Raw genomic sequence first — 13718 nt, forward strand, 5'->3', positions numbered from 1 at the left:
GAATCATCTGAAACTCTGGTTCAGAACATAAGCACAGCTTGCTCATTATTTTTGTTTGCATTATTGCTGAGGAATACAGAATAGGCTTGTCTTGAAAGATTTCCAGCGTACCAAGGCATCTGTTAAAACAGATTTGGAGTTTAAGTGGAAATCCATTTATTTTTGAACTCACAGTGCTATAACATATCTGTCTGGTATGAAGCATAAGAACTTCGGGAATAGCTGGCATTGATTAAGTGCCAAATAAGTACTTTCCAATTTGCTGCTGTGGACTTGTCCGTTTCTGAGATTGCACTGTTCTGCAGCTGAGAAAATACCATCTGGCATTTTTAAAATATCACAGACAACAAAATATTTACAAGAGGAAAATTGAATTTTGTACTATGGATATATTCAACTTTTAATTGAAAGTGAGGGTGATCATTTGACCCCTAACTGTCATCACTGCCTGTAGAAAGAAATTATAAAACTTAGTTGCATGCGATGTTTTATGCACCAGGGGATGTTAATTATGTGTAAAATGGTTGAGTGATTTAAGCAGCACTCACATTTCAGTAGTATCATTAACTGAAGTTGCTGTTGCATCAACAATATCAGCTGTACTTAAAGTATTTGCTTCTGTGCACAATCTAAGCTCTGACTTGATGTTTTAAGCCATGCTGCAATCGATTGCTAGGGATACCTGTTGGGACACCATGGCAGTTCTTATAGTATCAGCAGTATGTTAATAGCTTGTTTGGGCAGAATATAAACCAGCTTAAATCTTAAACATTTACATGAGCTGGGGATTAAAGCTCAAACTTGAAACGCTCAATTATCTTTTCTAGGTATTTACTTGGTATTTGCCTTTGAGAAGCAGCTTTGAAACTTCACATACTGGACTCAGCAAGAAGAGATCATATCCATGTGCAAGTTGGAGCGGTCAGAAATCCATTGTGGCAACTATTTTTTTATTTTTATTTTTTAATTATCCGAAGCGTGCAGGACACTACCAAAACCGAGAGCAAGCTCACGATTCTGAGTTACATTGCCTGTCTGTGACAGATGGACTTGTGTGTGTATATATAAGAAAGATTCTGAACCAGTCTTTTTAAGCGTTTGTAAGCAATCTGAACGCTCTTAAAACTTACGTTTTAACTTTGACAACTTTATGTTAGAAAAAGATGTTTTGTTAGTCTTATGTTTGTGCTTATCAGCCTGATGCTGCACTTTCTGAAGCTGACGGAAAATGGCTGTTAACAGTTAACTTCGGTGATGCAGAATGAGGGCCTAAATATTGTAATAGTTCAGTTAGTTCATAATGTGATAGATTGAGACATATAGGGTATGTCTACATTGCATGCAGAGCTAAGTGACAGACAAAACCCAAGTCAGTTTGAGTACTTCCGTGCTGTGCTTCAGCCTGCAGTGTAAATCTACCTTAGTGATATTCATGATGTAGTTTATGTGGTAAAGTTTAATGATGTTTTTGGTTGTTGTTTTTTTTTTTTTTTTTTTTTTGCTTGCTGATATGTAGTGTCACTTCATGGTGCTTCCAAGATTAAACAAGTTTGTTCTGTACAAAGCTGCTCTAAAAGAACTGATTTTCTGAACTTTTAAAAATCTTTCCATCGTTTTTCCAAGTATGACTAAACAATAATCAATAACAGCTGCTGAGCTTAAATTACTGAACATTTTATATTATATTAAAGCTTGTCCTGACTTTTTTTGTAGCTTTAATGTCTCTTTGAAACTTACTAGACAGATCTTAGGATGTGTCTTGCTTGTTTCATACAATTCCAAATAGGTTTGGCAGAAGAATTAGCTCTTAGTGGTGATGGGGATTTCACTACAGTCCTTAAAGCATTAAGAACGTGATCATGAACTAAAAAGGGAACCTGTATAACAGTTCAGGGTACTGGAAGTTCACTTTGGTAGGGATGGTTTCATATGTGCACACACACCATTAGATGTAGGAAATAATTCCAAAATGGGAGCCAAATATTTTGTTTTGGAATATAAACTGATGCTGTTGATAGGCAGAATGATACCTAACTTCTGTCCCACTGTCTGCCACTTTTGGAGCTGGATTGGGGATTTCTGGCACGGCATTTACTCCTCCTTCATCATGCCAGTAGCTACCCACTAGTGAGAAGATGAGGGTTACTACTTCAGTATTTTTCTCTCCTTTCTTGAGCTAAGAGATGCTTTTTGATGCTGTTGACTATTCTAGTTTACATACAGATTAAATGATAGTGTTGATGGTACACAAGTATTTTTGCAAACCTGTAATAAACCTAAGAAAGAACAATGCTATCAAACTTTCAGATTATTTGCGTTTGTAGTCGTAGAGCCTTTTCTCTGTAGTTAGGTCATACACCCTCTTCTGACTCTTAATCTTTATTTATTTTTTAATTTTCTAGACAATTATGTATAACCTTCACCAAATCAGTACTATCGCAGTCATGAGTTCTAGCCAATTTTTAAAGTTTTTTAAAAATTTTTTTTACTAGAAATAGTAGTTAAGAAACTACCTGAAATGTGCCAACACTTAAGAAGTGCTGAAATGTTTCACTGAATTTCTTGTGCATCAAAGCTCTTTTGTTAGATTTCTTATATTGAGTTTTATTTGAAAGTACATAGTTATGCTATTTTTTGGAAGAAATTAGAATAATAAAAAGGGGAGAAATACAGTGGAGTGTTTTCCTCCTTTTAAGCTAATTTCATCATACTGGAAAGGAAAATTATGGAATGATTGAGATATGGAGGAGCACCTCTGGAAGTCTCTACTAACCTTTCCCCCCTCCAAGCAGGCAATCTGTGCCATTGCATGGTCACTCCCATAGTAAAGGTGTGTTTGTTTAGATGGCACCTCCTGTGTTTCAGTTTGTGCCATATGCCACCAGTCACACCTTCCACATTAGCCACACATGCCACAAGGGCATGCTTCCCCCTTGACTTGTGTTCATTTGGAGTCCACCAGAACCCCTAGTTCTTTTTCTGCAAGTCTGCCTTCCAGCTGGGTGGCCCACAGCATGTACTGTTCCTGTTGTTGTTCTTTGCCCAGTAGAAGGACTTAACTGAATTATATGAGGTCCCTATTAGCCCATTTCTCCAGCTTGTTGAGCTTCCCTCTGAATAGCTCCAGAATCCTCTCTTGTATTTGTCACTCCTCTCAGTTCTATGTTATTAGCAAACTTGCTGAGGTTGTACTGTACCCCATGTAGATCACTAATGAAGATGTTGAACAGGATTGGTCCCAGTATTCACCATTTCAGTAGACTACTAGTTACTGGCTCCCAAGTAGGCTTTGCATCACTAGTTTTTGTCCACCTCCTTATCTTCATGACCCGACTGTACTTTGCCAGCCTTTTCTACGAGGATCTTAGGAGAGACAGTGTCAAAGTCTTCCTGAACTCTAGGTAGGCAATATCCACTATGCTCCCCTCATCCACCAGGCCAGTCATTTCATGGTTAATCAAATTTGTCAAGCTTAACTTCCTTTTGGTAAATCTCTACTGACCATTTTCTTATCCTTCGTGTGCTGGAATTGTTTTCCAGGATTAGGTGCTCCATTACCTTTCCAGTGATTGAGGTAGGGCTGGCTGGCCTTGATGGGAATGACACTGGATTTTACTAGTCTGTGGGCGCCTCTCCTAGTTAAAATGATCATTAAAGGATTATCAAGAGTGGCCTAGCAGTGGCACGGGACAGCTCCCTCAGCACTCACAGGTGCATCTCATCAGGATGTATAGACTTCATTAGTCTTATTTGTTTACATATTCCCTGAGCGGATCCTTTTCTATCAGGTTACATGTTTCTTTCTTGTTCCAGTTTTACTCCTGTTCTTTGGGACCTAAGGTTTGTGAAAGACAATCTTACTCATAAACAGTGAGGCAAAAGTGGCATTCAATTTCTCAGCATTTTTCCTGTCTTCTGTCACTGTGTCCCTCATACCATTCAACAGTGCATCCATGTTTTCCCTACTCTTGCTTTTGTGACTTAGGTACCTACAGAAACTCTTCTCAGTGTCTGATGACCTCGGCCAGATTCAATTCAAGTTGGAATTTTGGCCATTCTAAATGCATCTCCTTATACTTGAACAGCATCTGTATTTCTGTTGGTTACCTGTTCCTGTTTCCACTGTTTGTATGCATCCTTTTTGTGTTTGAGTTTTGCAAGAAACAAATTGCTCATCTATGCAGGCTTCTTGACACTTCTCCTGACTTCCCACTTGTTAGGATAGACCACTTTTTGTGGTTTGTGGGAAAGTGATCCTCAAATATCAAACTTGCTTTCATGGGCCTCTTTTTTCCAGGATCTTATCCCACAGAACTCTTCCAAGCAGGTCTTTGAAGAAGCCACAGTCTGCTCTCCTGAAGTCCAGCACTGTGACCTTGCTTTTCATCTTCCTTCTTGCTCTCAGGATCCTGAACTCAGCCATCACATGAACAATGCAGCCAAGGCTGCTTTTAATCTTCACGTTCCCAACCAGCCCCTCCTTGGTTCAGTGGAGCATTTCTCTTTGGTTTTTCTATCACTTGGGCCAGGAAGTTATTAGTACTCTCTGGGAATCTTCTTTAGCTCTTGCCCTGCAGTGTTCGACCCTCAGATATCAGGGTGGTTGAAGTCCCACTTGAGGACCAAGGCCTGTGAATGTGAAACTGCTTCTAGGCACCCGTAGAAAGATTTATCCTCTTGTTCTTTGTTGTCAAATAGCCTCTAGCAAACACCCACGGGTATGTCCATCATACCTGTCTGCTCTTAAATCTTTACCCATAAGCTCTCAGTTGGCTCACTGTCCACCCTAAGGCAGAGCTTCGTGCATTACAGCTGTGCTTTTACACAATTGACAACTTTTCTACCTCACCTCATCTTTGTGGCTCATCCTTCCTCAAGGGCCTGTATTCCTCCATTGCAACACTCCAGTCATGCAATCCATCATGGCAGTCAAGAAGCTGGAAACCACTTGCTCAGACTGTGTAGAGAGCCAGCATTACTGAAGAATGTTTTTGCTTCCTTAGCCTTGAGAAAATCTCTGTAAAGTGGGCATATGAAAATCCTGTTTTAACTAATTGCTTAGTATGTTCAAGACTGCAGTGTTCTGTATATACAGTGTTGTATTGACAGAAAGCCAAACATCAGCACTTTCTATTTATGAAGGATTTGATGCTCATGGAAGATGTTTGTTGAGGTAAGGATGGAAGTCTTATTAAAAAAATCAGGCTGCCAGTGGCTATTGGCCTGAGCATCTTTTTCTCCTGTCTCCACTTTTCAGAGAAGCAGTTATTTCTATGTCCTGCAGCTGTTATATGGTAATGAAGTTATTTAAGCAGTTTTAGTATAGGTTATGGTTCCTTATGGGTTTTAGGATATTCTGCAACCCTACATAAGAGTGGTGAGGTGCTGAAACAGCTGCCCAGAGAAGCTGTGGTGCCCCATTTCTGGAGGTGTTCAAGACCTGGTTGGATGGGGCCCTGAGCAGCTGAGCTGGTGGAGGGCAGCCCTGCCCATGGCATCAGGTTGGGGCTGGCTGGGCTTTGAGGTCCCTTCCAACCCAAACCCATCATTTGGTTCTATGATTCTGTGAAAAAAAGTAATGATACTAAACACTGTATTTGTGCAGGAAGTGTATCATGCTATTGTCAATTACTGTTGTATCAACACTGTATTTTGAGTTTGTTTTTGTGAATTACAGAGTAGTGTGATAAAAATTGCTGCAAGCACTGAAGCATGTGCTGTGTTTTGTATGTAAGTTTTAATCAAGTGCTTAAGGTGGCTTGCTGCCTTGTGGAATCTACTTGATTGGCTTAAAAACTCTCCTTGCTGCAGATCTCACATGTACTCCTGTTACAGTGTTTGAATAGTTTAATGAACACCTCAGTCCTTTGACTAGTAGTGTTTTTCTTTTGAGTCACATTTTATTTAATAAAGCACTCTCTCTTCTAATATACATTTTTATTAAAAAGAGTAATTATGCGCTGTCTTCTGATTGCTAAACTGTTTGTAAAGACTTTGAAAACCGTTAATTTGGGAAACACTAAGCTAGGTAGCAATACATTTAGAACATCTGCAGAGTAATCAGGGTCTGATGATGAATCCGCTTTTGCAAGCCATTTATTGCTATAGTAATAATGCTTCCATGGGGAGAAATGGCTTGTCTAAAATTAAGCAGGTTTACCAGATGTCTTGCAATGTCAGTCCCCACTGTTTGCTGTCTGCTACAGATGGGAGCCTCTGTAAGAAAGTAAGGAAATGTAATGTAAGCTGTAAGAAAGTGAGGAAATATCTTCATTGTTACACATAAATGCAAATAAGTGTCCTGATTTTTCAGAATTACACAAAAATCAGGTCATTTGGGTGCCAAAGACATGGAGACAGAAGTTAAAAGTTTTTGAATAAGAATCCTCAGTTGAGATTTAAAGAAAAATATCTGAAATCTGAATCCTAGTGCTGATGACATTATAAATATTTTGTGCTGAACTAAATACTGTTAAAATAGGGTTTTTTTTGCAGCTTCAGTGTGTAGAATTTAACATAGATGTGCTGGTGAAATGGCTTTCCCTTGGTCTTTCTTACAAGATACCATCACTGTCATAGATTTATGTACTGCCTTGGATGTTTTTGTTATTTAGAAAGCAGGTGTAAGACAGAACAAAGCTAACTTGATTAAGTTTTTGTTAGGTTATAGGTTTTCTGATGGTGCATAAATGCCACTGAGATGGAAGATGTTGCCTTTTCTGCATTTTATTAAAGCTGGTTCTCAAAACTGTTGCCTTACTATTTGCTTTGATGTGTCTCCCAGCAACTGAAATTTGCTTTCAGGACAGGGTATTTGAATATGTACCGTCTGACTGATTTGTACTGTTAATAATTGAAGCTCAAGGAAAGGATAATCTTTTAGTTCATAGGCCATGATGTTTCAATGGACAGCTGTTTTAGAACTGTGCACTTTCTTGGCCTTGCATTGTTGTCTGCATTCAAAGAAGTGTTTCTGATGTACTCTGATAGAAAGCTGTGCTTTTGCTCACCTTTACTTAATTACATACTAATGTCAGTTAAACTGGAAATTGACTGCACATACTTTGTAGCAGAATGAACATCTCCACAGGCTTCAAAGTAACAATATTCACATTTTCTGGAATGATACTTTGACTTGCATGTGGATGTCCCATCCCTGGAGGCATTTAAAGCCAGGCTGGACAGAGCCCTGAGCAGTCTGACTTGTGGGTACCATCCAGCTCAAGGTAGGATGTTGGACCTCAGTGATGTTTAAGATCCCTTCCAACCTAAGCTGTCTATGATTTCTTTGCTCCTCTTAATTTTTCAGTCTTTTTCATAATCTTGGAGTAAGACTAACCAGATGATTGGCTGGCTCCCAGCCATATCAGGTTCCTTCTCAGTTTGTACTTAGTCTAATTTGACAGTGATAGAACTGTTCTGCCCTTAAGCACAAGAATAGGGTTTTTTTTTTTTTGCTGGCTTAGAACTTTCCACACCAAATAATCAACACAAAGTCCTGTTTTATATATAAAACACAGATATGAAAGCACTGTTTTTCATAGACCAAGGAGCAGCGTTCTGATTTTTGGCTTGGCTACTAGTCCTGTTGATTTTCACTTTAAAAATGGTTTGTACAAGGTAGAACAGTACACCTTGTGATAAGAAAATGGTCAATTTTTTATTATTATTTTTTAAATTTAACTTATTTTCCTTTTCCTCTGTTGTTCTCTACTCTGCTATCAAATGCTGCACTGAGAGAGAAAGTGCTTTCTGTGTTTCCTGTAGGAATTATCAGTTGAATTGTTGTAATTGAGATTTATATGGAATAGTATGGGTAGAAGAATACCGATTAGTTGAACTCACAACACTGCACAATCTTCACCTCTGTTCCTTTACATTGTAGTCTAGAATAATCACAGCCCCCTTATTTTGCTTTAAATGAATCTCAATAAGTGATGGTCACTGCTTTAAATAAGCAGTTCCTGTTAAGTGTATGAAATATTTCAATTTCATGTCTGAAAAGGCCATGAGCCCCCAGGTACAAATAAGTTTTTATCAGAAGTGTGCATTACAAATTAATGTAAAGGTTCTCAGTCCAGTGGCTGAGGAGTTTTCCATAAACTGTCCATAGAAGGGAAAATATATCACTTTGCAAATAGTCTGAGGAACAAAGAACATGCCCTCATTTTGCTTTTCTTAGCAATTTATACTTAACAGCTTAAATCAGGTGAATATTTACATTCATCCTTTCTTGAAGATGTGCTTATCTCCAGACAGTATCTATTATTATCATATTTTCTCCTCTCACAGCTGCGCTTCCCAACAGCAATCCAGGGTTATGAACCAAGGTATAAAAACAGAAACAGATTGTTCACAGATGTAGTACCTCTCAGTCATTAAGTGTGAAGAACCTTCCATGTGGGCATTAAACTAAATTCTGATGGATTTAGGGTATTAATATTGCCCACTTCACCAGTGCATGATGACTGTTCAGTGTGACAGGGAGAAGCTAATTAATACTCAGGGTTTCTGTTTGAGTTGTAAGGCAAACAGCATTTCTCCTAAGCTAAGTAGAAAATAGTATATACTCTCCCCGCAGGACTTATTTTTCTTCCTTTCAGTAAGAATCCAACTACATCATCTTGACTTTGGAATTAAAGTATTTGTTTTACTTCTCTCACATTGAAACTCCTTCTGGATTTAAACATATTAAACCTGAAAGCATATACCAGTTTGACCAACTATGAGGTTGAAGTATTTATGTAGCGGGTTCCTTGACAGGGTTCCTTGAAGGTTGTTCACTGGGACTGCAGACTTCATGCAACTCACCTCGTGCTGTGAGGGTAAACTTCATTCCATTGTCTGGCTCGCTTGGCATAGAGTTGTACAAAGGGATAGTAAGAATAAAGTTCCTAGATCTGTAAAAATGGACAGCAGAGGAGTTTTAAGTACCTGGATTTGAAATTACAGTTCCTTCAAACCCACTCAGCAGTTTCTAAATTCCTGTAGAAAACTCCTTTTCTTGCTTTCCCTAAATTGAAGAATAGTCTGGTGTCTTCTGTGTTAGTCTTTTCAGAACCCTAATCAGTAAATTTGTTCCAACTGTATTGTATAGATTATGCATTGCCTAGAAGAATCCTTTTTCATATAGAGGTCATTACTAACACTTTCTGCAAAGAGAAGGGATAGCGAGAGTTCTGAGATGAAGGGGCTGATAGAGAAGAAGAGTGCATTACTTTGCAATACAAAAATGGCATAACTCTAGCTGAAATGTACCTTCTTTTAGCCACTGAAATCAGCAATTACAAACTAAAAGGGAGGATAGCTGAAATTAGCGTGGTGATTTACTAAGGAGTTAAATAAAGAATTTCCCAGACTCTTGTTTACCTGTGCTTAATAAAGTGTGAAATAATGAATTAGGTCAAATTGTTTATTAAAAGGCAACAGCTCAGTCAAGGGGGTATGTTGTCATGAACTACCAGAATGTAGAGTGGATGTCTTTGAAATCTCAGGTCCAAGCTGAAACCAAAGCTTAGTGATTAGTTCATAATTGCTTTTGTAATAATCATTTCTACAAGTAACTGACGTGTAATTCAATACTGCTGTAATTAAAAAATGCTAATAAGGTAAGATGTGGCAGGCAGTGCTCTGCTGAGCAATTATACCAGTTTATGTAATGACATAAGGCAGGTAGCAGGATGAATGCAGGGTAGATCTGCAAACTACCAACAAAAGTGTAGAAGCCTAGGAAATACCAAAATAATAGATCTGTGTGATTGGTAATTGAATTGTGATGTCTATTAATACTCTGATAGACAAGAAAAATGCAAAGTGACTCAGCAAAGACTTGGGGATTATTGTATATAAGACTATTTGAGGTCTCCAGGATGGATCACTGATTTGGCCAGAAGCTGGTTCACAGAGTACTACAGCGCTACTTTCCTAAGAAAGGTAAAAGTAGAAAAAAATAAAGCAATTTACTCATGAGTTTATGATTGTGACTGCTTGTGGAACAAGGAGTTATGGTTGGTAGTTTTGGCATTGGCCCTCTGACCAATTAATCCCAGTACAGAACTGAAAATATTCTGTAGGTTTAAATACTATGGGACTTTTACATATTGAGGTAAATGTTAAAGATCATACATTGTAGTGAACGCTCACATTTTCATCTGCTGTTTTGTGTAGTTCCATCAGAATCAGACCTGCATGGGACAGCTATTGAAGTAATAATGAGTGACTGAGATTGGCTGCCATCAATCACATTCTGGGCTAGTAAAGCCTCTCTACTATTTGTTACAACCCAGGAAATCTCTTGCTTCATTTAGTACAGTATGATTGTATACCAACTGTGGTGAATTTTTTTTTCTGCAAGGAGCAGAGGCTTTGCAACGTATATTGCAGCTTTTGTCAAATGTAATCAGAATGAAGAAACATCATTAACTACACAAGTCAAAGGCAAATTGCTCTTGTTCTCTTACTGAAGAAAGGCAGAAAGTAGTTCATAATTACAGACAAATTTTACAATCTTTATCCCAGGGGGTGAGTATGTAGGCTGTTACATTAATGAGAGAATGTATTTAAAGCAAGAGGTGCTATTCATTGTGCTTGGAAGAACTAGTTATAAACAGACAAAACATCTGTTAGGCAAGTTGTATAGAATGAAGGTCACCTATGGTTTTGAGTATTTTCCATATCAAATGCCCTCAGACAACTCACAAAGTTTGGAAAGGCTTTACCAGGAAACAAGTTGCCCAAGGGTTTATGGTGGCATCCAGCTGCACAAGCATGTGAGGAAATTACACATAAAGACATTACTGTGGAAACCGTACAAAGCTTACTGTCAACCTTTCACTTAGAATGAATCATCATGGGTATTTCAGAGAGCTGGGATTTTCTTGATTTTCATTACTCCCCTGGTAAGACTGTGTCATTCTCATGGCAGGGGTTGGTTACCCCAGCTGCCAGCCTTATGAAGAAAGTCATGATGTCTCATAGGCCCTTTAAATCTCTCAAAGGGTGAGAGACAAGTTAGTTGACCTTTGTTTCTACTTTCAGATTAAGTCTACAATTATACCATACAGAGGTACAGGTAGCACTGCAAACAAATAGTTCAAGCCATCATCTGGATCTTTGGTGATGATGAAAGTGATTTTTCCTTGTAATAAGATTCAGTACATTAACGGGATGTCAGCCTGAGTTTTTGGTAAGTACACTGGTGACCAAGTCAGTGAAGGGCAATCCAGAATAAAGCTCTTTATATTTGTCCAGTTCAGAGAAAGAAACACCTCTTACAAGTTCTGCATTTACAGAATCCTTACACTGAATAAGTCCTGTTTTTCGCCAAAAAGGTTGAGGATATAATTTCCATAGTAAGAGTAGTAGTAATCACATATAGAACGCTTCATTCAGTCATAAACATCTTCCAAGCCAGTACTCTAATAGAAAGCTCTTTCTTTCCTGCTCCTTCTCAGGTATTTTTGTGTATCTGGTTGTCCCCTCTGTGTTCTCTGGGAGTGTTTCTGCCTCACAGGAGACATGGAACCACAATCCACATCTGTGTGTACATCATCACAGCCAAACTCTGTGAACAGAGGCTGGATTTTGACAGAGCACTTTTAACTGATCCCTTGTTTAATCTAACAGAAAAGCAGTTCTTTTGAGGCAATGCCCACCCACCAAGAGATTTCTTTCAAACATTGCATAGAAATTGTGCAAGCCTATCACTACTTCCTCAACTGCAGGAAAAATATTTTAAAACTATCACATACAAAGCCTCCGCATAACATATAAGTTAGTGTGTGATTAAGTTTAATCATTTTTTTCTTAAATGTGGAAATTCAGTGTCTGGTTGTACCATTAGGCTTTGTATCATATTATAGAATCATAGAATCACAAGGTTGGAAGGGACTTACAAGATCATCTAGTCCAACCATCTTCCCTTTAGCATACCTATAGAAAACCATTAAACCATATCTCCTAGCTCCTAGAATATTACATATTCTAGACTTGCATCAAGGTATTTCCAAGTACAGTGCTGTCACGTGTTAAGTGTTCCGAACAGTTTTGTTCTAAATTCTTCATATCCTGAATGCTGAGGACATCAGCTAACTAGTCATTAGAAGAGAGCTGCTTCATTGCCTAGTAGGCTAACAGGCAGCATATATGCCAAAAATCATAAATGGAGAGCACAGATATTAATTAGAAAAGACAGTACTGTCAAAGTAAGTCACTCTACTCACAAAGAAACAAAATTGCTTCTGATAGGTTCTTGGCAATACCAGGCAAATATTTAGCTTGGAAAAGAGGAGGCTCTGGGCAGATGTCACTGTGGCCTTCAAATAATTGAAGGGAGCATATAAGCAGGAGGGGGAATGGCTCTTTATGAGGGTGGATAGTGATAAGACAAGGGTGAATGTTTTTAAACTGAGACAGGGAAGACTTAGGTTAGAAATTAGAAGTTTCTCACTCAGAGGGCGGTGACATGTTGGAACAGGTTGCCCAAGGAGGCTGTGAATGCCCCATCCTTGGAGGGCTTCAAGGCCAGGCTGGATGTAGTTCTGCGCAGCCTGGCCTGGTGATTGGCGACCCTGCCTGTGTCAAGGGGGTTGAAACTAGGTGATCATTGTAGTCCTTTTCACCCCTAACCATTCTATGATTCCACGATTCTCTGATTTGCAGCTAGGCCAGTAGTCACATACAAGAAGAAGACTGGAAGTCACCCCTCTAGTGAAGGGATTTGCTGTCCATACAGCATTCTCCCTCCATAAGCAGCCTAGATCCAAGAGATGGTCTCTTTTCAGTAGCTACCCTTACATTAGCCCAACATAGTTCCACCTCAGGTGCACCTCTCCAGCACACATGGAGAGCAAAGGCACAAACAATCTACCTGTGCTCCCTGGGCCAGCCACACCCTTTCACCATCACCAGCTCAAGCCCTGACCTAATGGTTCCACTACACAAGCCTACAGGAGTATGAGAGAAATCATTATAGTGCCCTACTTTATCAAAGATATGCAGCATCATTTTCTGAGTTCTTGAGATCCAATTAAATACTTGCACTGAATATTAAAGATTCTGCTTATCACTACATTGCTGTAAGTTTCAAAATTTGATGGCTGTGCCATTAGTGGAACTAAGTGATAGGGCTAGAATGCAGCATGATTATGTTTCTGTGCAGGGAATTAACATTGGAAGGTGCTAATTGCAATTGACCCAGTTTATTGTCTTTGCTAAATTGGATTAGCATAGGTAGTCTATACAGAAAAGCCTACATGGTTTTTTATTGGTGACTTGATAATGTGAGTTCAATACTGGCTTCAGTGGAGCAGGCAGATTTGTAGCAAGTCCATCCTCAGTATGTACATATTATACGATCAATACATAAACAGAGTTTTAAAAAGATGTTTCATCAAGAAAGATTATTGAGATGAAAAGATAACCTATAATAAATGGAAATACTCACCAATATTGAGGGCTTGCAGCAAACTCCACAAAAGAGCAATCTCCAGAGAAAGAGATCCTTCCCAAGTGGTTGTCATCCCTTAAATGGGATCTAGGAGAGGTGCAGCCAAGCTCCACCCCTTCCAGTAGCACAGCTGAATTACCTTCACCTGTGCTCCCACAGCTGACTCATTGCTTGCCTCAGGTGGTCAATCAAGGGTTCAGGCTGTGATCATCAGTTTCCCATATACAGTAGTACTTTACTCATTGCTCCTGAGAGTCCATTTACACATTCA

The 13718-nt window shown here is 38.9% G+C and overlaps 1 protein-coding gene across 6 annotated transcripts in view; it reads left to right on the top strand.

Annotated features, from left to right (window-relative positions):
* The window catches only part of LOC107309950 (low-density lipoprotein receptor class A domain-containing protein 4), a 298561-nt gene extending 292629 nt beyond the window's left edge, over nucleotides 1-5932 (top strand). For 5 of the 6 annotated variants that reach the window (XM_085539764.1, XM_085539765.1, XM_085539767.1 and 2 more), the window contains exon 11: nucleotides 828-5932. In XM_085539764.1, coding sequence (XP_085395890.1) covers nucleotides 828-865 — 38 coding nt within the window. In that variant the 3' untranslated portion in view covers nucleotides 866-5932. The remainder of the gene's footprint in view (nucleotides 1-827) is intronic. The other variant, XM_085539776.1, reaches the window with a different exon arrangement.
* The last annotated feature ends 7786 nt before the right edge of the window (nucleotides 5933-13718 follow it).

This window comes from Coturnix japonica, chromosome 2 (assembly GCF_054131305.1).
Source record: "Coturnix japonica strain WE chromosome 2, WE-NBRP24, whole genome shotgun sequence".
In the NCBI taxonomy this organism is placed as follows: Eukaryota; Metazoa; Chordata; class Aves; order Galliformes; family Phasianidae; genus Coturnix; species Coturnix japonica.